A 12,172-nucleotide genomic window follows, 5' to 3' on the forward strand; every position below is an offset into this window, starting at 1 on the left:
CCGCGTCACCGCGTCACCGCACCTCATTTCGGCCGCATCTCCAACTCGCACTCCGCGTGAGACTCATTCATCACTGGTGGCGGGATCGGCCTTAGATTTCTCTTGCCCTTTTACTTAGGCGGCGGCGGCGCAGCATGGCTGAGTACTCTCTGTCACGAAGATGCTTACCGGTGCGGGGCACCTACATGTGCGTTCCATGCGATGCGGCACAGCAATGCATGCATCTCAGCCTCGACGAGGCGGAGCAACAAGAAGGCTGCACACTCGGACTTTTCAAATTACTTGTCATTCCTCACAATAACCGTGAGACACCTGGCGCAGTTTCCACGGCTTCACCACCATGGCAGAAATCATCGGATTGGCAGCTTCCCTCATCACTCTGGCAGGCGCGAGCGCGCAACTAGCCAGAACGCTGCTTGAAGTCGCCAATGTTATCAAATCCGCTGAATATGAGGCTAGGCTCATCGCCGCAGACATTTCTGTCTTCTCAAGCTCACTTACGCAATTGAGTATGGTCGTGGATCTGCCACACTCGAAGACGGAGAAGCTTCGCGAGATCACTGTCGTCTTGATCTCTGCATGTCGAACTCTTATCGAAGACCTGAGGATGCTCATCGGAGAGCCAGTCCAACATGATCCTTCACGACGCGCTTTCACCATCTCGCTCATACGGTTCCGATTCAGGTGGATGAAAGTTGGTCCCAAGGTTATGTTTGTCAAGAGCTTGGTGGATTCATTCAAGACCACCATCATCGTCCTTGTTTCTACCATGAACTTGGCTGTCGTACTGCAGCGAGATGCCCCGGATTCTATCAGGTAGGCCGTACAAGATTGTAATAGCAGTATCATGCTGACGTTTATACAGCGAGAGTCTAAAAACACAGGTTGAGAGCAACATCAAGTTTGCGGAAGACGCTACGGAGTGTCTGCATCATCATAGAGATGCCCAGCAAGACGACGCTTCTTCCTGTACACTCACTCTGGACTTCAGCGCTGCAATAGAGGCTGAAGACGCGACACCCGGTGCGGGTGCAGAGTTGATTGTACGTGGTGCAGCACAACAAGGTATTACGAAAAGGCACGACTCAACCATCTTCCAGAACGGGGAATTCGACGAGGATGACTGCGCCCTTCAGGCATCTCAGAAATGTACACAAATTGTCGAGATGCAGCAAATGTCTTGCGCGTTGGCCAGAGATGTGCTAGACCATCAGAGTCTGAAACCGACGTGGAGCTGGAATGCGAGTGAGAAGATGTCTGCACATGAGGAACCCCAGCCCTTTCCTACAAGCGAAGATAGCTATTCGACAGCGGGATCTGAAACTTATGAAAGAACACCGTCTAAGGAAAAAGGCGGAGAGTCGGTACGCCACCACGAGCCACAAGAACGCCGGATTCCCCTCGGGGAGTTATTGGAACAGATGCGAACTCCGGACTCCAAGGTGAAATGGATCAGCAATTCGAGTGTCGATGCTGGTGTGCACCGACAGAAGTCGTTCGAGCGCAAGGACGAAGAGGCGGTACGCGATAGTAGTTCACGGCAACACGTTTCACGCGATGAAAAGGATAGAATCGATAGATTGGAGAATTTGCTTGTCGAGAAGGAAAAGGCAGAGAAGGAAGCTGCTGAAACGGCGAGGGCAAAGACGGAAAGCAGTAAATTCGATAGGTTAGAGAATCTGCTTATATCCCAACAGGAGGCAAAGATCGAAAAGGAAAAGGCAAAGAAAGAAGCTGCGGAACAAGTGGAGAAAGCCAGAAAGGCACCGATTGTCTTCTACGATGCCATCGATCGCAAGTTCGAATGCCCTTGGCGTTTGTGCAGTAATTGGGGGGTAAGTAGCTACCCAACTTGCTTAGGGTTGTGAAACTGATCGCCTTAGGGAATGCGGGAATTTATCGCAAACATTAGCTCTGGGGTGGCAGTGCTCTCCCAATTAGTCGACAGCGGAGATTACGACCTGGTCAAAGATGATATCGTCATTCCACCGCAACTGTGGGATACTCTGGTTGTTCCTGGATCGACGGTAACAATGCGTGCCAGGAACTTGACCTCACCTCCGATTGACAAGAAAGCTTCATGGTTTCGTAGGTCGATAAGCAAGGGAAGTGGCTAGTATGAGGTAGAGATATTGTTACATCTGCGACTATCAAAGCGGGCGCTAGCAATGACACCCGTCCATCTAAGCTGTCGCGTCCTTCGCTGCCCCTTCACCGTCACTATCACTTCCAACTTCCGGCTCAGAATCCGCTGCTAACACTCAATCTCTGTCATCTTAGCAATACTTGTCCATTCCGCTCTCGCTCCATGTCCCCGCCGTACCCGCAAGTTACGTTTCCCGCTCATCAACCGCAATCTCCCAGCCCACCCTCTCCAAATCCTTCAACACCAGCTCCTCAAACGCTCTACTAGCCATAGAGTGAGGCGTGCTTGCCGGCACCAAATCCTTAAGATGAAAAGAATGTGTGTCCGCCATATTCCGTATCCAACTCACCTGCAGCGCCTTCTTCTCTTCACCCTTTTCCGCCATAGCCAGGAGTTCCAGAATCGAGGCCGATATACCTTCGTTGGCGACCTCAAGGTATATTTCGTATCCCACGTCGAGAAATACGTGGCGTGCCTGGAGGATATTCGGGAAGGCGTACGCCGACTCGTATAATTTGCGTCTTGGAACGGTATGCGCGCACGTGTGATAGTAGTGACGCTCAGCCCGCACTGGTCGTGTGAACTGGGTGTAGCGATAAAACTGCTCCGTAGACTCTGAGAAAATCTGGCGGCTCGTCCATATCCACGAGTACCCTTGTGCGTGTCTAGGTCCCTTGCAGGTGTCTCCGTCCTCTAGTAATGCAAGATCCCATGGCGGTAGCTGTATTAGGCTAGCCTTGTACGCCCCAGTCGATTCATACTCAGCCGTGATGATTGGGCCAAAGGGGATCGTATCCCGCTCCGCGAAGTTCCAAGTTAGCTCCTGGTAGAAGGATATCATCGTGCCGCTCCAGGCATGGTGGTATACCAGGTCGCGGATCTCTCTCGGCAGGCGGAAGAACCGGGCTAGAAGCTGCGTGTGGTGCGTTCTGGCTCTTTGTTTCGATCTTGCTGCTTTGCGCTTTTCGTATGGGAGCAAGGCCTCGATGAGGGATGGCCGTTCTTCTTCGACTTGTTTACTCAGATCAGCCGCGCGGTAATGTGCCGCGTATGCCTTCTCGCGAGCGCGTGCGAGCAGTTGGTCGAGATGGGCTATGCGTCGTCTTATGGCTCTTCTTTCGAACTTTTCGAAGCGGCGTGCAGCCGCACGCTGCTCTCGTGTGGGGGTTTGATCGACGACTACTACCTCCTGTTCATCGGTCTGTTGTTCCAACTCATATTCGTTCATCGTTGCGAGTGCTGTGAGGAGAGATAAGAGATGCGACTGACGAATATGTTGGGTGCAAAGCTTTTCAAGCAGATTGGCGACTGCGACGTTCGCTACCAAACATCCGACACCCACCGCCTTTCCATGGTCCACGTATGACCCAAGGTAAGACGAGCCAACCATGAGCCTGATGATTGCGATCTCTCTCATTTGAGGGGTGCCTTCGCGGATAGGATGGCGATGCATTCCGGGGATCGTGAGTGGCTCATCGCTCGCTCACCGCCATCGCAGTACAAGTGGACGGAGAGGATGGCAGAGAGCCGACCAAAACTTCAGTCGCCAAATACATCGAAGGAGCATAAAGCAGTGAAGGCAAAGGGAATACATAGGTGTCTAGATTTCAAAGACGAAATACCTCCTGCACCTTATCCTGACCAACGTTCCCACATCTCTCTTCAAAAAGCAGATCTTCCACCAAAGTAGACTCATAAGACCAATCCAACTTACCACGCACATCCCACTTTTCTCCTCGCACCTGATCTCCACTTCCTTTCCGCCTGAGCTGAAGCTTCGAGTACATCATGTACGGCTGGCAGCGATCCGAAGCCCCCTCTCGCGAGAGATGAAGAGTAAGCCACTTGAACGCGCCTTGCCCCGACCCCAAAAGACGATCTGCAATACCGGTCGCAGATGCGACAGTACTCTCTTTGTTAAGTTCGGGGTGGGGGATGTTGCCCCAGATATCCTGTACGAGCTTTTCGCTGTAGTCGTTTGCTTCCTGGGGAATGTGCAGCCAGAGATCGAGCTTCGTGAGATTCATGCCTAATAGGGCGACGAGATGTTGCGGGTCGATCTAATGGTACGGTCAGCGCAACTATGATTTGGGAAGGGTGGGCGGGGCTTACGTTGCGGGCGCAGGGTGCGTCCCAGCCTAGATGCTTGAGCCTAGGGAATGTCCGCGCGATGTCCTTCAGACGGCTGAAAGGCATGACAACCTTGTGGCAGTATGCTTCGAATGTCGGCCCAAGGATCAGTGTCTCGAGTGTATCCTTGTGCTGCTCAAGAGCGGGCCAAAGGTTGTCTATACCCGCTTGCGCTCGTGACAGATCGAGATGCTCAAGTCCATCGATCGACTGAATGAACCGCTTCGCAGGCGTTGTATCACCGTCCCATATCCCAAAACTCAATACTTTTAGCTTGGGGCAAAGCCCCGTGAAGCAAGTGAAGAAGTTCTCGGGATGTTCGCCGCCGAAGTCAAGCTTACGCAGTCGGGAAGGGTCGATAGCATCGCGGAGCATGCGACAATAGTCGGGATCCCAGAGATAGGCCGTCTGGCCGTGGTATCTCAACGTCTGAAGAGTCATTTCCTCCAGTAGAGGGAGGCGCATACCTGTGGTGAGATCGAGGCGCGGTATCTTCGCCGGCTCCGTATCGGGTGTGAAAAGGTTGTGGCCGTCTTGCAAAACTTGAAGCCGAAGGGATCTAACGTTTCCGCCAGTTGCCAATGCCTGGGAGAGCCGGGGCCACTCGGATCGGCAAGGGTGCTCGGGAGCGAAGCCCTGCATGTATACCTCGTAGGTCAAGCTGACAAGAAGTGGAGATGACAGGAGCTTCATGTCGATCTGACGATGTGGAATAGTCTTTGCCGTCTTCCGATCCACGACAACGACGCGTATCTCGGGCTTCGGCGACATCGCGTGGATCGTGTCGTACACTGCCGGAGGTATGTGCGCGGAGGTCTCCCAACTATCGGAGTCAGTTCAGTGCTTCCAAAAGTGCGAATCAACGTACTTGAGTGATCGGAGATTTTTATGTCGCGAAATCTTGTTGAGTATCGTAATTAGGTCTTCAGAGGGTACCTCGTCCTTGATGGTGATGCTGCGAATATGCTTCGTGAGATCACTGTGTTCATCCTTGGAGAGCTGCTCCACAAGTGCCTTGTATGCCGTTGACTCTCCATTCAAGATGATGTTGCGGTATATGTATGGCAATGCCGCATCGTGCAAGACTTCAGAAGACTGTGCCACATTGAGTAGGTCTGCGGGTGATGTGTCCGCGATATCGGAGAGAATGAGGTGGTGGATATCATCGGGGACGGCATTGAGACCAGTCGTTTGGCCCGCGACGCCCTGTGACGAAGCAGAAGCGGTGTTGTCAGCGACGACAGTGTTGCGGATTGACATTGTAACCAAGATACGTAACCAGAATACTAGCATGATGATCAATCTGAATAGAGATGCAAAACATCTTTATAGAGCGAGCTGTCCAGGCAGAAATGAAGAGCAGGCGCAGCACACGACGCGGTGCCAGCAGGGCCGAAAAGCCATCACGACAAGATGGGACTCTGGTATGCCTCAGGCATTTCTACGACCGACGATACACGGAACTTGTTGTAGCCTGGTCTAGCCCCAAGGATTTACCGGGAAGGATCTGAAAATGTTACCAAATGCTGTTGATGAACCAGGAAGAGCGTCAGCCTCGCTCCCATTAGGCTGAACAGCTCGAGCTTCACCGCCACGACTGCGCCACGAAGCGGGTTCCTTCACATTACCTAGTCAGACACTGACACTGTAGCGTCGACGCGAAAGTTCGAAGAATCGATATTCCACCATGTCGGCCGTGTGGTGCTGTGTAGTACGCGTAGTGGCGGTGGTTGTTCCGCCAACGCCGTGTTTAGTGCGCGCGGCAATCTTTCCGGTTTCCGAGCGTGCACCCTGGGCGGGCTGCAACTTTGTATACTAGCAGCACCACCAGCACCAGCACCGCCAACTGCACCGCTACGCATTGATACGACTGATACGCTTTCCGACACGTATATATCCAATTCACCTCTTGATTCCTTACGTAACAACCTCATTGGCCAGCTGCCTCCCTCGCACCGACCCTCACGCAACGCCGTCACCTCACCGCACATGCGATAGTCACCGTCACACCACGCCCCGATTGAGATGCTAGGCTTCCGTCCGCTATCCGTGGGCAAGCGGAAAGCCAAGTCGTACAACCAGGCGGCGACCCACGAGCGCGATGTCGAGGACGGCGAAGTCAACGAGAAGGGCTACCAAAGCGACGACTACGAGGCCTACATGTCCTCGGGCACAACGAGCCCATCCTCATCCCGGGAATCCTCGGGCGCATACGACCCGAACCCGAACAACATCGAATCGAGACCGCTGCGACGGTCCTCCAAATCCCACCGGAGAGCCCCTTCGAAAGCCACCGTCAGCGCATACAGCTACCGGAATCCGCGAGCATGCACGAGATACTTCGGGCTGGCCGTGGCGAGTACGCTGCTCTTCTTCATGTACTTCCTCTTCAGCAGCAGCTGGGCCTCGATACGGAATGCAGAGCTCGGCCTGAACAAGCCGCCGCCGCCGCCCAACGTCTGGGAGAGCTTCCCGTTCCTGAAGCGCTACCACGGCGGCGTGCGGTCGCTGGTGAGCCGGGAGAAGAACGTGCCGGAATACCCCACCAAGCAGGACATCGACCCTGAGCTGCCCGCCGAGGAGCCCAAGAGCGACGTCGATAAGCGACAGTCGCAGGGCGCACACATTGCCGAATCGATACCGTTCGACCCGTACCCAGACTACAGCGGCGTCAACTACGTGGATACATACGGGCCGGTCGAGACGTGCTATCTCGATGCGAACGACACCATCAAGGTGCCAGGGCTGCGGGCATACAAGGGCGTACCCCAGGGCATGCCAGATAACGTCATTGGGAGCTACGAGACACTGGGTCTGAGGGACGATGTCTGCTTTGAGCGCTTCGGACGGCTCGGTCCGTATGGCCTCGGCTACAGCAAGCGGCGCGGCGGAACGGGCGCCGGCATGGAGGGCGACCGCGAAGGCATCGAAGACGTGTGGAAGGCGGACGCCGAGGTTGACTTCCGCGACGTCAGCTGGGCGGAGGCAATCGACCGCTGCCTGGAGAAGAACAAGGGCCGCTTTCAGAAGCAACCAAAGTCCCGGACAGACTCGTTTACTATGCAGAGACGCGATGCTGACGACTCTCCCGCAAACGGCACCGTACTACAACCGAAGGCGGCGCACAACACGCTCCTCCCCAGGACCGCAGTCCTCGTCCGAACATGGGACGACTACAACTACGACGACGAAGACATCATGTACCTGCGCGCACTCGTGTCCGAGTTGAGCCTCGCGTCTGGCGGCGAGTACGAAGCCCACTTCCTGATCCAAGTCCACGACGACAACAAGCAGATCTGGGCCGACGAAGCGATCCAACAGGAAGTCCTCAAGAACGCGCTACCTGCTGAGTTTGCCGGTATGGGCACGCTCTGGTCGGAACGTCAGATGGGCTTGATCTATGGGGGTCTGGAGGAGTCCAACTACCGCGGGCTACCTGTACACGGCGTCTATCGCTCCACCTTCATGCCAGTCACGTACTTTGCACACCAGCACCCCGAGTTCGACTTCTTCTGGCACTGGGAGATGGACGTACGGTATACTGGCCACCACTACCATCTCTTCGAACAGGTCTCCAAGTGGACGACCGCCCAGCCGCGCAAAGGGCTGTGGGAGCGCGACGCCCGTTTCTACGTCCCATCCGTCCACGGTACCTGGGAAGAGTTCAAGCAGATGGTGCACTGGCAGACCCAGCACGGCACCAACAACCAAGCCAACAAATGGTCCTCGCATCTCCCACCCAACCCCCACGTCCCCCTCGCCGAAATGCAAAAACCCGAGAAGCCAGTCTGGGGTCCAGAACTCCCCCAAGACTACCCCGACATCGAGATTGACGAGTCTGTGAAACCCAACACAACCATCACAGAAGACAAGTACGAATGGGGCGTTGGCGAACCCGCCGACCTCATCGTCTTCAACCCCCTCTTCGATCCCGACCACACTAACTGGATCCTCGCCGACGACGTCACAGGCTATGACAAGAAGAACGGCCTGCCCCCTCGCCGCACCGCCATCAACACCTCCGGCCGCCTCTCCCGCCGCCTCCTCGAGACCATGCACCGCGAACAGTCGCGCCACCGCCACACCATGTTCTCCGAAATGTGGCCCGCATCCTGTGCCCTGCACCACGGCCTCAAAGCCGTTTACGCACCACATCCTGTGTTTATCGACAGGAAGTGGCCGACGCAATACCTCGCCGCTATCTTCAACAACGGCCGTAATGGCGCGAGTGGCGGCGCTCGCATGTCTGTTTTTAGCGATGAGCGCCAACATAACTTTCTCGGTACGACTTGGTACTATCACGCTGGCTTTGCGCCGAATCTTTGGAAGAGGTGGATGGGGTATAAGGTTGATAACGATGGGGGTGAGGAGTATGAGGTTGCGGGCGAGGGGAGGATGTGTCTTCCGGCTGTGCTGCTGCATCCGGTTAAGCAGGTTGATTTGGTGCAGGAGAAAGTGAGGGTTGAGGAGGGTGAGACGGCGGTGTGAGAAAGCGGAGTGAGAATTGCGCTGAGCTGTTGCGAAGTTCGGGTTGGGATAGCAAGGCGTTGGTATTCGATCTTCACCGGCGTCATGGAGTCGCGTTGGACACGCGCATGTTAATAGCGTTTGATTCTTGTTGTATATGACTAGAGACGATCTCAATTGCCATTCATGTTGGATATGGATATATGAATAGCTATCCGATAGGCTCTCTTTACGTAGCCTTGCTTTTGTACATGTATCAAGGATTTACTTCCTAAGCTGTTAACAGTGCTTTCCACCAAGTCCTTCCCATGCCCCATAGCTTCACCGCACCCCGAGAGCTTCTGGGTGGGTAGTGGAGGCGGAAGGGTAGTGATGAATGTTTCCTAACTCCCCTTCTGCTACCCTCAAATCCGTTTCCTGCTGTGTTCCCTCACACTCAATAACTCCTCGGCAACCCCAGCACCTTCTCCCCAATATAATTCAACACCATCTCCCTACTCACCGGCGCAATCCGCGGGACAAAGCACTCCCTCAAAAACCGCTCCACATCATACTCTGCCGCATACCCCATCCCCCCATGCGCCAGCACCGCCCTCTCACACGCCGCAAACGCCGCCTCACCCGCAAGATACTTGGCGCTATTCGCCGCAACCCCAATCGCATCCTGCCTTATACCCGCATCCGTCCTACTCGCATCGTACAGCCGCGCCGCGTGGTACGTGACATGTTTCGCTGCTTCAAGCTGCATGTACGCGTCCGCGAGCGGGTGCGCGATGCCTTGGTTCATGCCGATGGGGCGTTGGAAGACGTGGCGTGAGTTAGCGTAGGCGGCGGCTTTTGTGAGGGCCGCGTAGCCTAATCCGAGGGCTTCGCCTGCGAGCAGACACCGTTCTGCGTTCATGCCCCCGAGGATTATTTTGAAGCCTTCGCCTTCGCGGCCGACGAGGCATGAAGCGGGGATATGGTAGGCGTCGAAGAAGACTTCGTTTGCGTCGACGGCGCGCCCGCCCATCTTCTTGATGCGGCGCATGTCCAGTCCGGGTGCTGATCGATCAAGCGGGATGCAAAACATACTCAGCGCTTTACTCGGTTTCTCGGCTTCGTCCCGTGGCGTCGTGCGTGCGAGTAGGATCATGCGTGAAGCGACTTGCGCACATGTTATCCATATCTTCTGGCCTGTTATGCTATACCCTTTCCCATCCTCATCTCTCTTCGCAAATGTACTCAACCGCAGCGTATCCAACCCCGAATCCGGTTCCGTAACCCCAAAGCACGTCCGCCACTCCCCCGATATTATCCTCGGTATCGTTTCCTGTAACTGCTCTTCACTCCCATACTTAGCCAACGGCTGCGTCGCATACACATTCGCGTGAATCGCCTGCGCGCCCGCTATCCCGGCCCCGCTCTCCGCTATCGTCTGCATCATCATCGTCGCCTCTGAGATGCCCAACCCAGACCCGCCGTATGCTTCTGGTAATGCGATGCCGAGCCAACCGTCTTTTGCAAGCGCGGCGTGGAAGTCCGAGGGGTCGCTGCTGCTGTCGTCGCGGTCGCGCCAGTAGCTGTTGGGGAAGCGGGAGCAGAGCGCGAAGATGGCGTCGCGGATTTCGAGTTGTGTGGAAGTGAAGCCGGTTGTTTCCATAATGTGGGGGGAAGGGGTGCTGCTGAAGCGGCATCGTTGGGGGTGGATGCGAAGGCGCAAAGCGTTGTGTGCTGGGCGCAAGATGCGCAGTGTGCGCGCTGCCGCTGGGGAGAGCATCATCGGCGTGTGTGGTGTTCACATTGGTGCTGTTGTCGCGTTTACGGCTGTCGCATAACGTTCGTTGTTGACGCGCGAAGTAGCCGACTTGTCGTGTTGCCGCGTGTGGGGTCGAGGGTCGTAAAGCCGAGGTCACGTTACGCGCGACGTTACGCGCGAAGTTACCCGCTCTACGTTCTACAACAAAGACTACGCTTTTTCTTACGTTATATCTGTAATTACTCTACTTATAGAGCTCTAAGATTATTATAGATAGTATATAAGTATAACCTAATTAATATAAGGTAATAAGAATACGTATTCTTACACTAAACTAGACTAAGCGTTAGAGCTTAGTAATCTAAAATAGTAAAATTAAAGAGTATTCTTATTTAATATTCTTATAGATATTACTATTTAAATTCTATTATTTTTATACTATAAATTAACTTTTTACTATAAGAATATATCTTTTAGATAATAATACTAATAATTATCTACTATTATATATTATATTAAGCTATAGAAAATATAGAGTTCTTATAGATTATATATCTATCTAATATACTAGCTATCTATAAAATATTAACTAATATAATAACTATATACTATTTATATAACTTATCTAACTTTATTAAAATAAAAAATAATAAACTATTATTATATAAATTCTAGTATATATATAGTAATATTAGAGTATAATATTAGTAACTTATAATATAATATTAGTAAATCTACTCTAGAGAATATACTTAGAGCTACTAGCTCTAAGTAATTTTTAGTAAAGATAATAAAGCTAATAAGAAATAAAAAGATAAATCTAAGATAGTAGCTCTAAAACTTTTAAACTTTACTATCTAAGAGCTTAGATAAAATTTAAGTAAGCTATTTTATATAAAATAATTATATAAATTTAATACTTTACTTAGCTTACTTATAGCTACTTATATTAAAAGGTTATAGAGTAAAGAAGTTTAGAGCTAAATTCTAAAGTTTTTTATATAATTACTATACTTACTACTAGTATAGTCTTCTATTAGAGTTAACTCTATTACGTATAAAGTAATATTATATATAATACTAGAATACTCTATTACTCTATTATAGCTTCTAAAGCTATAGCTTTTTACGTTCTACTATAAAGTATATAGATTTTACTTTAAGTTTAATTAATTTTCTTCTTAGTCTATCTATTAAACTACGCGTTATTTATATTATAAAATAATCTATCTATACTAATATTATGCTAGTGTATAAGGTATTGTTATATAAATTAGATCTTTAATAACCTAAGAATTACTTAGAAGAAGAACGTCTTTTAATAAGAGCTCTTTAGAATTATCTTATTATCTACTATCTTATCTTTTACTTATACTTTTTAGTATTAGACTCTTATATAATACTTTAGATAATAGAATCTCTTTATAATAGAACTCTTTTCTACTAAACTAATATCTATATACTTTCTTACCTATACTAACTACTTTATATTCTTATAGTAATATATTTTTATACTTTCTAATACCTATATAAATAGTAAAGCCTATAGAGATATATTCTACTATATAGTATAAGAAGTAGTTAGTATATATTAATATAACGTATATAGTAATAATAGCTATAATAGATATAATAAGTATAGACTTAGCTCTTTTCTTTAGATTAGCTAGAACTATAATAGTAGTTATGTT

At 51.0% G+C, this 12,172-nt stretch overlaps 4 protein-coding genes across 4 annotated transcripts; 2 read left to right on the plus strand and 2 right to left on the minus strand.

The window, feature by feature from the left end:
* Positions 1-134: 134 nt before the first annotated feature.
* Positions 135-2,068, plus strand: J4E83_011037 (uncharacterized protein; the record flags this gene model as incomplete). The annotated part of the gene is made up of 4 exons (XM_049337913.1): positions 135-142; positions 322-816; positions 866-1,835; positions 2,045-2,068. 4 exons carry the CDS (start codon positions 135-137, stop codon positions 2,066-2,068), a joined length of 1,497 nt encoding a protein of 498 aa, XP_049182982.1.
* Positions 2,069-2,330: 262 nt separating this feature from the next.
* Positions 2,331-5,569, minus strand: J4E83_011038 (uncharacterized protein; the record flags this gene model as incomplete). The annotated part of the gene is made up of 4 exons (XM_049337914.1): positions 2,331-3,628; positions 3,861-4,206; positions 4,259-5,099; positions 5,145-5,569. The coding sequence occupies 4 exons, from the start codon at positions 5,567-5,569 to the stop codon at positions 2,331-2,333; spliced, it is 2,910 nt and encodes a 969-aa protein (XP_049182983.1).
* Positions 5,570-6,301: 732 nt separating this feature from the next.
* Positions 6,302-8,764, plus strand: J4E83_011039 (uncharacterized protein; the record flags this gene model as incomplete). Its single annotated transcript, XM_049337915.1, has 1 exon — positions 6,302-8,764. One exon carries the CDS (start codon positions 6,302-6,304, stop codon positions 8,762-8,764), a length of 2,463 nt encoding a protein of 820 aa, XP_049182984.1.
* A 415-nt stretch (positions 8,765-9,179) lies between these two features.
* J4E83_011040 (uncharacterized protein) lies at positions 9,180-10,385 on the minus strand (the record flags this gene model as incomplete). Its single annotated transcript, XM_049337916.1, has 1 exon — positions 9,180-10,385. The coding sequence occupies one exon, from the start codon at positions 10,383-10,385 to the stop codon at positions 9,180-9,182; it is 1,206 nt and encodes a 401-aa protein (XP_049182985.1).
* Positions 10,386-12,172: the final 1,787 nt, after the last annotated feature.

This window comes from Alternaria metachromatica (genome assembly GCF_023757995.1).
Source record: "Alternaria metachromatica strain BMP 0045 chromosome Unknown scaffold_60, whole genome shotgun sequence".
Taxonomy (NCBI): Eukaryota; Fungi; Ascomycota; class Dothideomycetes; order Pleosporales; family Pleosporaceae; genus Alternaria; species Alternaria metachromatica.